General features: G+C 41.1%; 1 protein-coding gene across 2 annotated transcripts in view; it reads left to right on the forward strand.

Annotated features, from left to right (window-relative positions):
* PLCB4 (phospholipase C beta 4) overlaps nucleotides 1-17,722 on the forward strand; it is a 160,951-nt gene that overhangs the window by 13,273 nt on the left and 129,956 nt on the right. For both annotated transcript variants that reach the window (XM_028499284.2, XM_007109072.3), the window contains exons 2-4: nucleotides 14,831-14,911; nucleotides 15,731-15,790; nucleotides 17,061-17,204. In XM_028499284.2, the coding sequence (XP_028355085.1) occupies nucleotides 14,831-14,911; nucleotides 15,731-15,790; nucleotides 17,061-17,204 (285 nt within the window). The remainder of the gene's footprint in view (nucleotides 1-14,830; nucleotides 14,912-15,730; nucleotides 15,791-17,060; nucleotides 17,205-17,722) is intronic.

The raw sequence follows: 17,722 nt of genomic DNA on the forward strand, positions 1-17,722 counted from the left end.
AGGGTATATGCCCAGTAGTGGGATTGTGGGGTCGTATGGTAGTTCTATTTGTAGTTTTTTAAGGAACCTCCATACTGTTCTCCATAGAGGCTGTATCAATTTACATTCCCACCAGCAGTGCAAGAGTGTTCCCTTTTCTCCACACCCTCTCCCAGTCTGTGTTTTAAGAGCCCTCTGGGTCATCCTGATGCAGCTCGAATTTAAGAACCACTAGGCATAGAGCAAGGGAAGGAGTTTTAGACTTCCTTAGAAGGAAAAAATAAAATAAAATTGAATCCATTTAAAGTCCTTTACAACTAATCTCCCCAAACAGGCAATTCAGATAAACAGGGGAAGACTGTTCACTAAAAGAGACTTTTCTTTTTTCCAGAAGAGTTGAACCTATTAGATTTTATTGAGCTCTTCTAGGTGCCAGGCACAGTGCTAAGCACTTGACGTCAGTCATCTCTTTAAACCCGCAGGTGGTTGCGAGGATTAAATGAGATTGTTTTCCACATTATACAGGTGGGGAAAGATAAGCTTAAATCAGTTAAGAAATTGCCTACTACCCAACATGTAATCATGGACAGAGCCAGTCTCCAGAACTGATGTATTGATGAAGAGAACATACAGGAATCACAGCTATCAGTACGATGACTTGACATCTTGGAATGGCTGCCATTTGCAAATGATGGGGTTCAGAATATGCCACCCCCAAATATGGCACCTTTAGTATATTGCATACTTTAAGGTGAAGGAGTTTGAGAAAACAGCAGAAGCAGGAAGGTCACTCTGACCTTCCCATCTACTCCCCTCCTCTCCTCTGAAACAGGTCATAAAACCCACGTGTGAGAGGTGCGCTTCCTACTCCTGGACGAAAGGGGCATCCTTATCTTCTGAAGAAAAACGGGCTCTGAGAAGAATCTGAACAAACAGGCCTTCCGAAGTCCCCCCCCTCCCAGTTTATTACACTTACCTCATACTCCTTGACTCTCATATTTCTCCACAACTGTCTACTCTTCCACAAACCCAGCGCAAAAATACTCAAGCTTAACTGTTTCTTCTAGCCCTCATTTTCTTATACAGGCTCCCAGGTCACCTAAAACTTATATTAAATACATTTATATGCTTTTCTCCTGCTGATCTGTTTTGTCAGTTTAATTTTCAGACCCAGCCAGGGACCCTAAGTAGGTCAAGGAAATCTTATTCCTCCTCTACACAAAGAAACATTTTTTGGGGAAATATGTATGATTGAGAAAAAAAACTTTCTGAAGTTCCTTAATGAAGGCTGTTTAACTCGTTTAGTCACCTATTTGCTTTATCTTTTTAAGACCATAATTATTATATTACTACAGCCAGGAGTTCTTAATTGGATTCTGCTAAAGAAATGAGGATGGGCAAAAAAATTATTTTTCATTTATTTGCCCCTAAGAGCAAATAACTGCCTCATAAGCAACCCTAAAAACACTAATACCTCTACCTGAGAATCAGTGAAATTCAGCATTTAAGGATAAAAAAGTACTAAGCAGGACTTTTTTAGTCTTTACATTTTGGGGGGAGAAGACCCCCACACAACTAGATAAAATGTACTATATGAAAGGAATATAACATTTCCTTTCTTTACTTTTTTTTTTTACATTTCCTTTTTTTAATGAAATCTTTTATTTACTTTTAATTTTTAATATTTACCTACTTATAAAAATTTTTATTGAAGTATAGTTGATTTACAATGTGATGGACTTATTTTTTTAATTTAATTTTTCTTTTCTATTGGAGTATATTTGATTTACAATGCTGTGTTCGTTTCAGGTGTACAGCTAAGTGATTCAGTTATACATATACATATTTCCATTCTTTTTCAGATTATTTTCCCATACAGGTTATTACAGAATATTGAGTAGAGTTCCCTGTGCTATTACATTTCCTTTCAATCAATAGAAATAGACATACAATATCCTCAGCAGGGAAACCTGTCTTTTAATACTGAATATTGATTCTGATAAATTAATAAGAAACACATGGTTTTTAAACTGCTTATTCTTAAAACCATAAATAGTAGGCAATTGCTCTGAAATCCTGCCTCATCAAAACATTTAATGAAGCGGATGGGCTGAGCCAGAATAGCTTCCCAGGAATGTAAGCCAACATACTCTTTCTACTAAAGTCACCCTGAGGACAGTTTTGCTGCTGCCTCCAGTGCTCTCCTACTGTGGATTGTCTTCTTCCAAGTACCTAAAAGGGCAGATGATTCTCTCAACTTTGGTGAGATGCAAAAAGGAGCCCAGTTTTTGGACGCTCAGCAGAGCCAAGTTGCCAGGATATTGTTTGCAAATAAAGGGTTTGTACTAAGTGCTATTTAGGGTAAAACCTTTGCCAGAGAACTCTTTCTTGAAGAGCTTGAAGTACACATAGTTGGTTAAGGGCATGGGTTTGGAGTTAAACAGAAATAGCTTCAACTTGGGCTTTGCTGCTCAAGAGATCTGACCATGAGCCAGTCTTAAACCCACTAGGCACTAAGCCACAGCTTCCTTGTCAGGAAAATGGGGGTGATAATACCTACCTCACAGAGCCATGATGAGGAATAAGTAAGATGGATCTTTTTGCAGTGTAAGTTGGAGTATACCCCTCTTCCACTTTAAACCTTCAGTGGCTTCCTACCTCATTCCAAATAATTTCTAGAGTCCTCCTTGTCCCCTTACAAATCCCTTACACAACCCATCACTTCACTGTCCCATTGATGTTCCCTGGAAGTATTAGACACAAACCTCAGGGCTTTTGCACTTGCAGCTTCTGCTCTGACTGCTCTTCTCCATGTATCATCAGTTCTCCTGGTTTACTTCCTCACTGCTTTCCAGTTTTCCTCAGTCACCTCATCTAAAGAGGCCTTCATCATCATCTTACTTAAAAAACGCATGTGCCCGTGCGCACACACACACGCACACACTCCTTACCCTTTAGATTTTTTTATCTTCGCATTTATCAATTCCTGATATATTATTTATTTGCTTGTTGTTCATTGTCAAAGTCACACATAGAATATAAACCAAGAGACAGATACATTGGTTTTGTTTACTGCTATGTCCCCAGCAGGGAATTCATTCATCACCTCACAGATATTTAATAAGCATCTCTGATGATCCAGCAATTCCTTGGTTACATATCTGGGACTCAAATTGATTGCTATTTAAATGGTTCCTAATTTGTAAGGACTTTTAAGGGTCCTAAGAAACTGGAACTGGAGCTCCTTTAGGGCGATCTGGAGAAGGGTTAGCAAGAGATCCCATCTGTGGCAGCCGTGGAGCTGTGCCATTTACATCTCCCTCCAAGACAAAACTGTCACTAGGAGTGCAGTCAGTGGGACAGCCTCCGCTGCAGCATCCTCACCCCTGCGATGTTCAGTCGAGGCTCCCAGCCAATGAGGGACGTGGCAGAGACTGGAGCCGGCCCTTTACTGCCCCAGGTGAGGCTCCTTTGGTGGGTGGTTGTTGCTCTGGGGCTCCCATCTACCTGGCGGAGACGCTCTCAGAGCCGCCCTGCAGTCTGAGACCCTTCCTACCCGCTCATCCTTTCCTCCCTCCTCTGCTTTCACAGTCATTAGTCCCGCCGTATGGTTTGAAGGCTCTCCCTGCCTACTCCTGATTCTTCTCCCCTTTCTCTTTCATACGCATTTCCCTTAATCGATCAATCAATTCCCCGTAATCAATCAAGTTCATCTTGGTGTCTGTTCCTAGATGACCCAACTCATGCAACAGCCCTTCCCTCAGGGTAGGAGAGTCATGTGCTAAACCTTTGGACTGCAATTTTCTGAAGCCAAGTCTCTGCTCAGAATTCTCTAGGTTGATAGCAGTGGTCCTCCTGTGCATGTGCCAGTGATTTCTGCACCTCTTTTAGACACAATAAAAAGTTATAGAACCAGGATTGGTCCTTAGAGCCAGTGGGGACTGTGTATCTTTGAAGCCTAAACATAAGCTATTTCAGAAGATAAAAGTGGAAAGGGAGCGACATCTCATGCAGCTAATGTTAAGAAAAAGCATTTTTACAAGCTGGACTATTTAAGTGGGCAATGCCGATATTCAAAGGGAAATTCCGTGAAAGTTATTTGAGATTCCTTTCCTTTCAGTGACTCTATTCAACACGGACTGTCATCTCCATTTGGCCATAGTTCAAAATGTTATTTCTTTGATCAGCTTCTTCAGATGTATGTTTTTATTAGAAGTGGTTTACTGAAAAGAAGGATTTACTAGCTTATGGTCCTGTTTCAAGCACTTATGCAAAGCACATCTTCTGATGTTCTTAGAATTTTTTGGAGGGGGAGGATGTTAAAGAAAACATTATTCATGACACTTGTTAAAAATAAGACAGACTGTGTTCAGGAGACTACTACAAGGGAGGGGAGAGGGGAGAGAAGTTGCAGGAGGGGAGAGAAGTTGAGCTCAACTTTGAATACAATAAGGAAAAAAAAATTTATAGCCAAGGAGCAGGTTGGGGGGGTGGGTCAGTGGATGGAGAATTACTAAGAGGAAACATCAGGGGTAAGGAGAGATTTGGGCTAAACCATCCTAATAGGATTCTTGCTGAAGGCAAAGCAGGGTGATCAGACATCACCTGGGAGATGGTAGAGGTTGAAGAACCAGATCAGATACCAAGGATGATCAGATACTGAGGGTGGAGGATTCTGGCTAAATCAACTTATTAGCAGGATTCTTGCTAACACTGGGCAATGCAAAGACAGACGCAGAAGTCCAAAAGTCAAGGCCTATTTGGGAATAAGATTCAGAGGAGCCTGACTACAGTTGGTTCAAGGAGAGAATCTTTGGGGTGGGATGTGTGTGGCAGTGGTGGTGACATCTGTTTTTAATATTTGTTGTAAATGTTTGTTACAAAAAACATTTCTTTTCCTCCCTGGCTCTTAGTAAGCTGGTCTTCTTTCATTTTTCTCATTTTAGTTGCTACAGCAACTGTTTTGACTAACATGACTGTTTTCCTGCCCAAGAAAGTCCTTTCTTGAGTGACCACCCACTCCATCGAAAGGCATGTTTTGTTGACTTTCTTCTTATTTTTGCACTCTGAGAGGTAATTGCCGAATATCTTAGGAATAATTTATTCAGGTGTTGTCTGGCAAGAATCAGGGAGCCTGTCTCAGTGCCCTGCTACAAGACAAGAGCCCTCGCAGAGTCTGAGTGTTCATACTTGGCCTCAAAATGCCCACAACAGAGATTCTTCTGGGAGAGGGAAGGACAAAGAGAGACAGATACAGAGTTTGACATCTCAAACTGGCAGACCTTAAAAAGCTAAGACCCAAAGATTCAACATCTTTATCTGGAAGTAAAAGAGAAAATGGAGATTCCTAAATATTGAGGACCGTAAAGTGAGCAGACAGAAATACAGAGTTTGACTCTTTCAGGTGGATCATTTGAGCAATTCCTTCTTCTTCCCAAATTCACATCCTAATTGAGCTGATCAGCTTCTCACAGAGCCAGGGATATGTCAGAGCCCTTGTTAATAACAAACACCATCAGGCCCACTTTCAGTTTCTTTTTAAAAGATGACATAAAAAGTCAGACAAGGTGCAGTGCCTTCCTCTCGCCCGTTTTCAGCAGCCTTCATCGACTCTCCCAAGCCAGGTCACTTTGAAAGGTGATGATGTTCTTCATTTCTGAGGTCAGAATAAAATGAAATGAGTGGATTAAATCCTTCTACTTGTTATCAGAATAAGGGTTCACTGTATCTCACGATCATTGCTGAAATCGGCTCTCTAAATGCTCACGGTTGGCTACTGAGAAGGAGAACCTTTCATTTCTGCTTCTGTGGAATTGAGAACCCAAGATAGATAGCAGGTCCAGCACCTGTAAAACTTGCTTAACAATCTCTTGATTAACCCTCACTATCTGAGAGCAAAATCAAGGAGGTGCAAGGCAGGGGCTCCCAACCCAGGGACGGTCTCCTCTGGTCACTACTCCCCGACATGCCCTTGAAGAAGGAAGAACTAAAACTTCGTTCTGATGGCTTGCCCTCTGTGCCTGATGTGGACTGAGGCTGGCTGGGGCACAGAACAAAGCCTGACCTCGCTGTGCAGAAACCACACTTTAGCGAGTCTAGCTCCACAGTAATTTACAAGCTCTGGGTTATCCTCACGTGTAGACCTCCCGATCTGCATTCTGGGTCAGTGGAAATAAGCGCTCACGGTACCACTGCTCGTCATGAAGGCCCACGTGACAGAGATGCTCTCCCCACCATGATGTATTGATAGAGATAATTCTGCCACATATTATCTGTGTCCTCTTGGGCGACTTGCTAACCTCAGAGAAAATCTGTAAGGTAGGGGAGGTGGCATTTACCACATTTGTTTCTTGGATGGTTCATCATAAACAATACTAGCAATACATAGTCACTGTCACTGTGTTCTTATATTGATAATCAGTAATAATGTAATGGGTGCAGGTTATGCATCAAGCCCTGCAGTGCCCACAGGTGGCCTGTAAGATGTGTTATTGTTCACGTTGCCATCCCTGCTTTTGGAGATGAAGAGACAAAGCTCAAATAAGCCTGTAAGTGTCCAGCCACGTTTGGATCAGGTCTGTTGCGCTCTAAAACCAATGTAACATGCCCAGTAGTTTCAGGTGTTCATGAAATGGGCTTTGTGCTTATTTACACACGTTTCTTCCACATCTCGAAGTCAGCTGTAGTGCAGAAGTAGGTGCCACTAGATAAAATGCATTAGGGATTTAAGTTAAAGACAGAAAAAAAAATGGGAAAGTACATCAAATTAAGGGTAAAATTAGCAGGCAACCACTCTATGGGCAGCAAAAATGTCCCATAAAGTTGAAAGAAGTGAGCTGCAGATTTGCTACTTTTGATCATGGTGGCCAGAGTAATGCAGGAAAGAAAAACAGTTATAGGATTCAAAGTGTCTGTCAGATTACAAGGAAAGCAACAGATTCGGAAAAATAATTTTTCTTTATACCAGGATCCAAGAACAAATTCTGATAGCTTTCTGCAACAACCCGGTAATAAATACAGTCTGTACAGTTGGTGGAGTTCACAGGAGATTCCTTAAAAATGATGTAACTAGAACTGAAACATTTCCGAAGCCCTTCTGACCTGAGTGATGGTTACTTCAGTGACAAGGAGAACAGCAAAGCCTCCTTCAGATGTGACGCTGAGCAGTTCCCTGGGCCCACTCCCTGACAATGTCTCTTTCTCACTTACAGGTCTCAAAGCAGGTGTGATGCAAATGCGTGCTTCGGTGTAGCCATCAATCTCAGCCCTGCCCCACCACCTACATGACACTGGGCAAGACGCTTAATTTCCATACCTCAATGGCCGCCTCCTCTGTAAAATGGGAATAATAATAGTACCTCCCTCATGGGAAGTTGGGCGGTTAATAAGTTAATGTGTACAAAGCTCAGACCATTGCCTGGTGCTTAGTTAGCATTGTTTTGGTGGTAGTGGTTTATAATGTTATTTATATTTCGTTAGACCCTTCGTGGCCTTTAACTCAGACTTCACTTGTCCCTCTTCAGCCTTAACAAAGCCCTTTCTCTTCCTCCAGTGTTGATCAAACCATGTTTACCTGAAGGTGGAGCCTCCAAGGCAGTGTTTATTCACTGACAACCCAAACACCCACTGATTTTGGGCAGAGTGGGACCTGCGCGGCAAGGTTGACAGGGTAGAACAGACACAGGCTTTGGAATCAGAGAAACCAGTTTGAATCCCAGGTCTGTTATTTATCCACTGTAACTTTAAAGAAGTGACTCTCCTTCAAACATTTTTCCCCTTATTTCTAAACACTGCATGTCTGATAAGGTAACCATTATTCATACCTGGCTGTTTAAACGAAAATGAAAAGTTCAGTGCCCCTGTCACACTAGCTACATTTCAAGGGCTTCATAGCCCCACATAGCCTTCATGGCCTCCACGTTGGGCTGTGTTCATCTGGCACGTTTGCATCATCACAGAAAATCTATTGAACAGTGTTGGATAGTAGCCCTGAATTACGCAGTAGTTTTCTCCTATTACCAGTTATTCGGCATTGACCTCGTCCCAGGCACTTGGGCTTTCTCAACTTTGAGAGCCATGTGAAGTTGGTATCAGTTTTCTCAAGTTACAGGTGAGAAAAGTGAAGCTTGGAGAGATGAAATGGCACCAGTGCAAGATTCTCTGGCAGATGCCTGGTGAGGAGGCTGACAGTCAAACCCAGGAGGGATAAGCTACAAGGTCTGGGCCCCAGTGCACCTCCTAGGGGTTCACTTTCTCAGAAATCGGGAGTCTCATGATGGAATGTGGAAGTCCTCACTCATTTCACTCCTTCTATATTCTAATCTACCCATCCCATCACAAGCACACAAGAGGCCCAGAACAGCTAATGTTTAATTGAAATAATGTGAAGTTAACATGTTTATTAACCAGCCCCAAATCACTATCCCTTCCCGGTAGTGAGACTCGACTCTTCCCTATTTGATGATGCAGACCCCACAATAGAAAGATATAGTCATTCACAGTTAATTTAAGTAGTAACGGTGGGTGAGAGGGCAGGAGAGGGAAAGGTAAGAAATAACCACAAATCACAGTTAAAATAAAATCAACCACCTGTTATCGCCTGTTATCTAGAAGCCCCACCCAAATACTTTCCTCCTCTTTAGAGTATTTGGCCTGCTGAGATCTCTACCACTCCTTATGCAAAGAAATGGTATGAAATGTCGTTTAACCAAATCACTTCTAAAATTGAAATAAAGGAAACATATTTTTAATCTAAATCATTTTGAAAGTAACTTGAATCTTTGAAAGATAAATTGTGATACTGAATAATGTTGAAATAGCAAGTGTTAGGGGAAAAATACACTAAAGATAATGCTGAGACCACAGCTTTTAAATATACTCTATCCTTGATGAAATGGGGGCAGCATCTCTGGAAGCCCCTAGGGGCAAAAACCCCTCAGAACAGGGATCCTTGAGGCAGGAACAGCTTCTAACTGTAGTGATTCCAGCAAAAGTGATGCTTCTTGCTTCTTCCAAACAGAATGCCCCCCGATTACCAGCTTGTCCGCTTTCACAGGCGTTCCTGTTCCTTTCACACTGTCTCTCCCAATGGCCAAAGGAAAGAGCTGGTTTGGGCCGGATGTGTTAACTAGTCCTTGAGCTCTAAAGCGTGACTAATGAGTTTTAACCAAGTGCTATGAGAATTGAAATTCTGAGCCCCCTGGAAGAAGTTCCATTATGGTTTGCATCCTTACCAGAGGATCCCACTACAATCTGTTAATTGCAAACAAACAGATTTATGAAGTAGCAAGGGCCCAGCTTCCTTTGACATCTCCCCTGCCACGCTCAAGTCTGGAGGAAGATTTTCCTGACAAGGGAACTGGGGATATTATTGCCTCAGTGTGGTCACGAGGCCACAGTCCAAGTTCTGGTCAGTAGGTACCTGTGTGAAATTTAAAGCTGCTATTAGGGGAAAAGAATAGAGAATGTGTGGGAGGTGCAGAGAAATCTAAATAGGTTGGGTTTCAGTTCCTTTCAGCTGATTGTCACATACCCCTCAGGTCTGTTCTCTGATTTTCATGGGTAGTTTGAATCCACTTGGTCTGAGAATTTTCCAGTCACAGTCGACAAGTTTATTGTGGGCTTTGTTGGAAACCTTGTCATTAGCATCTATCACAGCTCCTTAGAGGTCTCACTGGAGAATTTCTGTTCTGGCAGTTGAATCTTCTAACGTCTGATGTTTTATATCTATGAACTACGTGGACACCTGGTAAATGATATTTTTTCCCCTTTTGCTTTTGTTGCTAGGGAGCCCAGTGCCAAATAGGCACCTCATTCTCATTGTGTAGGACCTTTTAACAAGTATTTCTAAAAGCTCTTTTACTCTGTCCTTATTTTGCAAATTTGCCTTGTTTTTCTTCTCCTTCCTTAGAGTTCTTATCCCATTTTGCAAAGGATCTCTTTGCAGGGGCATTGGAACAGTGCTTCTGGTCCAACATGGATTCCTAGGAGGTACCCCAAAGCCACACCCAACCTCTAAGATGAGCTTGTATGACTTAGAAAAAGGTGCTGCTTCCTCTAGGCAGACAGCCTCAGGGTGGTGCACTGGTATTTGTATGTCTGTCCGTGGCAGCCCTCCAGGGACTGACCCTGATGGGCTCTGGGCCTGGTGCAGCCCCCTCAACTTGAGTAACTTCTTGTTTATGTTTTATATATTGGCCTACTGTGATATATTTCATTTGAAAAACAATTATTTTCTTATTTTTTTTAAGTCCATGAATTTAGTTTCGGTGTGCCTTTGATGTGCTAGGTGCTTGGAACACAAACGTGAACAAGAAAGTTTCAAGGACTCTGCCCTCACAGCGGTTATATTCTGATGTGGGAGCCAGGCAATAAATCAATAAATAGTGAAATAATTGCAGAGTGTGTTTTGCTGCAAGCAAGGAAGTAATCAGGATACTGTAATAGAAAATAAAAATAGAAAATAAAATATTAGGGAAGTAAGGGAAAACCTCTCTGAAGAGGGGATAATTAAGACAAGACCTGTAGGATGAAGACGAGCTAAGGACAGTAGGAAGGGACTTCTGGGCAGGAGGAACAGCGAGTTCAAAGACCCTGAGGCTAGAAGAATTTAAGAAGTTCAAGGAAAAGGGTCCTGATGGTTGTAATGAACAAGAGGGAACACAAAGGCAGAAAGTGGTGTGAGATCAGGTCTCTAGGACCCAGATTATGCAAGACCTTTTAGGCCATGCTAAGAGTTGGGATTTTATCCTAAATATGATGGGGATCTACTAAATGATTTTAATGAACTGATTAAAACTTTGGAGAATCAACATGGCTGCTGTGGAAAGAAAGAGTAGAAGTGGGAAGATCAGTGCATGGGAGAGATGGTGATGCTTTGGACCAAGGTGGTGGTGGTGGAGATGGAGCAAAATGGATATATACGAAAAATGCTATGAAAATGAAATCAGGAATAGAAAGTCAAGGATGACTCTTAGGGGAATTCCCTGGCGGTCCAGTGGTTAGGACTCCATGCTGTCACTGCCGAGGACCCAGGCTCAGTCCCTGTTCAGGGAACTAAGATCCTGCCAGCCAAGCAGTGTGGCCAAAAAGAAAAAAAAAAGAAAAAAAAAAGAAAAAAAAGAATGACTCTCAGTTTCAGTAAATGGATAGATATTAGTGACATTTATTGAGCCCAGGAAGTCTTGTGATGGAGAGGCTTAGAGAGATAAAGGTGAGGAGTAAATAATTCAGCTATGGATGTGTTACTTTTGAGACATCTGTGTGGAGATGTCAAGTAGAGAGTTAGATGTCTGAATTGGGAACTCAGAGAAGACTGAGATGCTGTTATAAATTTGGGAGTCATCAAGAAATAGATGATATTAAAGCCCTGGGGTTAAAGGAGGTCTAGGAACATAGTGGAAATGAGAATTCCCAGAGCCAATTCCTGTGGAACATGTAGAAGTTAGGTGTAGAAGGAAAAGAACGTAAAGGAACAGAACACAGTCAGAATATCAAGATTCCAGAGTTTCCAAAAGGAGGGAATAGTCAGCCACTCAGAGATCAAATCAAAGGAGAAAAGGAATGCATGCACTGCATTTGGCAGCATGAACGTTAAGTCATGGTGGACCTGGCAGAGAAATGTTAGCAAGTGATAGAAACAGAGGGCAGATGGAATTGGTCAACGATGGTAGGGAAGGGAGATAGTAGAGACAGTGGCTAGAGAAAGACTCTTCAAGATATTATGCCCTGAAAGGGGATGAGAGACATGAGGGAGTAAATGAAGGAGGAAGTGTTGACGGCTAGAACATATTTGTGTGCTGATCAGAATGATCTAATAGAGAAAAAAATTGAGTATTGGGTGGTGATAAACAGAAGACTGAAATCCTTGTGTAGGTGAAAGAGGATGTAACCTGGAAGAAGATTGAATCTGGAGCAGAAGTGGGGGGATTGACCTTTGATGGGAGAAAGTGTGCTTTATTAGGAGGAAAGATGGAGAAAGTTCTCATCTGAAAAGTTGCCTTTAATCAGTGAAGCCCAGTAATTGGCTGGGAGTAAAGGGGTATGAGAAGAAGCAATGAGATAGGCCTTTCAAAGAGTGGGGAACCTTTTAAGAAAGAATTACAAGGTTGAAAGTCATGTTGACTATCCTTTTGAAGTTGATAATCTTGAATTTAAACCAAAGCCAGACAATCCAGTTTTGTGGTTTTCTTTCATCAAGTTCAGCAATAAAAAAATGGACAGGGTGGACTTAGGTTTTTGGCCAAGAAAACAGAAAATGAGACATAGGAGTTGAGGGTGTCTGTGAGGGAGTGATTGTAATATTGGGCCATGGAAATAAGCTAGACAAGGATGGAAGTAAAAGGAGGAGAAGTCTGGTGGTTAGTGAGAGATTGGCAGGGTTAATGAAGAGGAAGTTGCAAGAAGTCAAATTAATACAGGAGAGTGAGAACTGTAGAGCTAGTGGCTAAAAAGCGTCAGATGGAAGGGTCCAAGAGTGAGATGTTTAGGAATCCAAATTTCCAGGTGGCGATGGTAAGGTCTGAGGGTACTAAGTAATTGAGAGAGGAAGAAAGAAAAAACTCCTTGCAGTTAAGAAGGCCAAGGAACTGAAAGTTCCACCTCAAAATAAGCTGGAAAATCATTCTTATTTATCATGTATATTTCCTGGATCATCTCAAATCCTTATTTGGAATTGGATAGGGTGCACATAAGTAAATAATAATGATGGTAGCTGATTCATTGTGGATCTACTCTGTAAACACCACTTTAGGTCATACTTCTGAACACTGAAATTCTTTATTACCCTTAGGATATTACTTGGGAAGTATTCTAAAATGTGTTCATTCTCATAGTTTAATTAATTGATTATTCTCTTTTCTCAGTCAGTAATGATATAAGACATTTTGGTTCAAGTTTAATACCTTTTTGTAGGACGTACAACACCTTTCTTATCTAGCCTTATTTATGTGTCTAGTCTCATCCCCTACCATCCCCTTAAGATGTTCTAACCACACCAGCTCCCCAGAAGTCCCCACTGGCAGGTCAAGCCTACATGCCTGCCATGCTGCTTCACCTGGATAACTTCTGCTCATCTTCTAAGACCCATCTGAAATGTCAACTTCCGGGTCAAGCCTTTTCTAAAAAGTTTAACCATCTGAAAGTGTATTTTTGTGGGTCAAAGACATCACATATTGGCAATTTCATGTTGTTCATAATTTGCTGCCACAAATATAAACCTGAACTACACGTGAGGGATGGTAGCTACCACTTGCTGAAATGTAACTATGTGATTCACATTCATGGTAAAAATGTAAAGGTACTTTAAATTTATCATCTCATTTCATTCCCTAAAAGGTAGGTGTAAATACTTCCTTTTATTAGATAAGGATTCTGAGACTTAAAAAGGGTCTTTGCAAGAGAAGGTAAATAATAAGTGGCAGAACTGGGTTTTGATTCCAAAAGCAAAGGTCACATTATGCCCCTTCCTTTGTCTTACTCATCTCTGTGACTACAGTGCTAAGCACGAGCCTGGTACAGAGTTGAAATACCTATGATAATTCTTCACCTGTCAGAAAACTACCCAAACAAATTTAAAAGTTGGCTTTGTTCAGGGCCCCTGGGACTCTAAATTCTGACACGCTAAGGTGGCCAAGTCTCTTGACATTGGATTTACCTTGATGAATGTTGCTGCTTCCTTGGAATTAGGAAAGCTATGTTTTGGTGGGTTAAACTGAGAGTCTGGACTACAGTTAAAATCTTAATCCAGTAATTGCTCTTTGTTTGAAGGCACACCCTGCTCCTGTTTGCCAGGCAGTTTCTCTATAGCAGTGTTGTAATTATCTAGGAGGACAAGTTCTTTAGATCACGAGAAGAACGAGTGGATTTGTTGACACGTGGGTGCCAAGTCTTGATGTAATGCAAACAGAGGGCAGAAGGTATCTGGATTCATTCCCTGAATGCCCTTTTGCTTCCATTGGCATAGAACTTTCCTGGCGTTCTTAAGGAAAGTGTTGCTTTCTTGCTAAAATAAAGACCAGGAATCCTTTGGCAAATAAAACTTAGCTGCTCTGGGGCCCCTGCATTTGGCTAACATTCCATCTTGATTTGAATTGTGATTCTGTAGTTTTCAACAGAGTTCCTGATGTCCACAGCAGTGGTTCTCAGACTTCAGTGAGCATTAGAATCACCTGGAGGGCTTTCTGGACCACAGATTTCTGGTTCCCACCCCAGAGACTCTGATTCAGTCTGTCTGGCCTGGAGCCCTAGATTCTGCCAATTCAGTCAGTCTCCCAGGTGAGGTTGAAACTGCTGGTCCCAGGACTACACTTTGAGTAGCTTAAAATCTTGCTTAAGTCCTGGTTTATGGGACACCAAGTGAGGTTGAATATAAAAGCGAAAAGCTCAGGAATTATCTGAGTAAACCTCTGAATGCTGAATTGTACAGATAAAAAAAAAAATCAGTGACTTAAAAAAATTATCTCTTGATTTCTCACATTTTGTTAGAGACCAGCAACAATTCCTCTTGTGTGGAGGGATACCCGTTGGCTGGAACTTGGGTGTCCTTCTTCTTTCCAGGAGCTCTTTTCCAAGATCTTAGAGCAAATTTCTCCTCTGTGACCTTCAGAACATTGGTGTGTTTTGTTCTTAAAACTACCCTAAAGGAAGATGCTGTATAAAATTGATCAGTCTTTTCAATGCAAAAACGAATGCAAGAAATTTTCAAAATGAAAACATTACATAATATAATAAGAAATGTGGTCATTAGATTCAGGATGCATTTTTCTTTTGTTTAGAGGCTAAAAGATATTTGCATTTTTATTAGATCCAAAATGGTGTGAGTCATGCAGATCAACACATTTCTTTTTCACAGGAATCCTTTGTGTTTGAACCCAACTGCCTCTTCAAAGTGGATGAATTTGGCTTCTTTCTGACCTGGAGAAGTGAAGACAAGGTATGGCTCAGAAAGAGCAAGCTGTTCCTTCTTGCTGTCAGGGTGAAGGCATTTCATTTTTCAGCAAGTGATGGAGTGCCTCTTGAGGGCATGGACCCTACGCTTATTCATTCGTTCAAGACTTTTAAAAACATGTGCTAGGCGTTGGGGATACATTGATAGTCAAGGATGTGATCCTCATAGATTCCAGCCTAGGATCAAAGTCACGCATCCAAAAAAAAAAAGAAAAAAGTTACAAGTCATTGAGAATTGTGAAAGAGAAGTTCAGGTTGTTACAAGAGCTTAAACAGGCAAGTCTGATTTAAGTCTTGGGAGTTAGAAAGGTTTCCCAGAAGAGAGATGTTCAAGCTGACGTCTCAGGGGTGCAGTTAAGGGCATTTTCATCTGGTTACACCCCAGGACTTAACACACGGCACAGTGACACATTTCATGAGCCTTTGGGTAAAATTTACAAAAAGTAGAATCAAAATTATATAAAAATTAGCATAGTCCCACTTACTATTTCATGTACACACATATGTTTAATAATATACATACAGTATTAATGTTATTACATGTATAAAAGTAACATTTTATAAACATTTTATAAATAATTATTCAAAGTTGCATTCATACATATATTTGAAATGGAATGTTTGGGGCTTTGACTTTCTGACTGTTGGAAATTATTATTATTATTATTAATTATTTGTTTTTAAGCCCGCTTCTGCCTTACTCTAGTTAGCATTTCCTTCATCATCACAAACATTTGTCACCTTGTCTGTGTCATAGGTCTGGCAGAATTTAGGCTCACTGCTGTGCTAAATTCTCTCTTTGCAGGAAGGACAAGTTCTAGAATGTTCTCTCATCAACAGTGTTCGACTGGGAGCCACACCAAAGGTACCTGTGATTGGTGTTTGCTGGTCTTCTGAACACAGAATGTTGTTTAACCCGTTGCTGCCCCCCAGTCATCAGCTGGGAATGAAGAACAGACACAGTTTAGAAATCTCATCTATAATGGTTGGGTCATTTGGATTGCATCGGGTTTAGTTACATTAGACACTGTTATTAACTTCTGAAAATGATGACCCTTGTGTGATACGAGCATTGAAATAAATAGTTACCTTAACTCAGAAATTAATCTGACAAGCACCCCTTCCCCCTACCCCCACCTTCTTTTTCAGCAAACAGTGAGTCACTTCTGGTTCATGGCTGATGTGGAAATTTAAATGGCTCAGGTAGTTGCATATTTGTGCACCTGTGCACGCAGACATTAGCTCACCTTGAAGGCTCAGTTTGCCTCTGAGAGAAAAAAGAAGGAAAGAGCGCATAAATCAGCCTTCTTCACAGTGATTGATTTGTTTGAATAAGAAGCTGTTTGCATAGTGGTGCTAGGAATGTAAAAGGTGTTTTTTTCCTAGAATATTCTAGCACAGTATTTATCCCCTTCTCCATAATAGCCCTGCAAGTTTTTAAATGTTCAAAACGAAATTATGTTTCTCACTTTGTTTTTGTTTTTTATTCTTTAGTGACCCTCTTTTATGTTAGCTACAATCTCTGTGTAACCATGTTGGCATTTCCCCCTGAGTTCTTGTGGAGGACAAAACCACTATTTTTTTTGCTAATTAAGGTAAACTTACACAGTTTTCCTTCCAGATGAGGATGCCAGGGCTCCTAGAGGTGCACATACTCACTCTTGGTGTCCAGACTATTTGAAAGACTTAATCTCATTTTTGAGTAACTTGTGGTTGCTGGTTGTGGCAATGCCCTGCATATTTGCCTGAATCCTCAGTGACTGTTCTCTGTGAGAGATCCCTTTGACCTTTGTGGACGCAAGCAGGTCCCAGTCAGAGCCTTTCTGTCCTGTTGCCATAGTCCGGGTCCTCCGATAACTACAACCAGAAATCGAAAGAAAGACCCTCCCTCCCAGTCTTCTAAACTGATGATTTTATAATATTTTTCTTGCCAAATGAGTTTCAGTCATGTGTAGTGTTAAAGATTTTACTTCCAGGAGTTTTAGAATAATGCCAGATATCTGGGCATTTTTAGATAGAAGAAAAAAAAAATTGCCCTAATGTATGTTTTTTACATCAAACATAGTTTCTTTTTACCATCTTTCTGCCATGCTCTGTGATCTAATGTATTTTTTCCTATTTGTCTACCTCAATAGGATCCCAAAATTTTGGCTGCTCTTGAAGCTATTGGAAAATCAGAAAATGACCTGGAAGGGCGGGTAGTTTGTGTCTGCAGTGGTACAGATCTGGTGAACATCAGTTTCACATACATGGTGGCTGAAAATTCAGAAGTAACTAAGGTATCCTCTGTGAAACAGCCTCCTTCCCTTCTCCCCCATATGTACATATGTGGTGCACATAATTTTTCAAGTATAATTGTAATAGATATTTTAAATTGTAAAATAATTTAATTTAAATTTTAAAAAATGATTCCATTGCCTTGCTGGAATGTTGGTCTAGGAAATTCAGCAAGCACAATACCCTTTTAGCATGTCCCTCACGTATGCCAAGAGCCCGAACACCTACTGTGTTATGTTGTAGGAGCCTCTCAAACTGGAATGTACATAGGAATCACCTGGGATTTTGTAAAAATGCAGATTCTGATTCAGTAGGTCTGAGGTGAGGACAAATTCTCCCTTTCTAACAAGCTCCCAGTTGATGCTCATGTTGCTGGTCTGAGAACCACACTTTGAGTGGCAGCACTGCCCAGTAGAAAAATAATGCAAGCCACAGATGTAGTTTATACCTTTCTAGTAGCCACAGGTTGAATTAATTTCAGTATTTTAGATTCCACATATAAGCGATATCATATGATATT

The sequence above is a fragment of the Physeter macrocephalus genome, chromosome 14 (genome assembly GCF_002837175.3).
Source record: "Physeter macrocephalus isolate SW-GA chromosome 14, ASM283717v5, whole genome shotgun sequence".
In the NCBI taxonomy this organism is placed as follows: Eukaryota; Metazoa; Chordata; class Mammalia; order Artiodactyla; family Physeteridae; genus Physeter; species Physeter macrocephalus.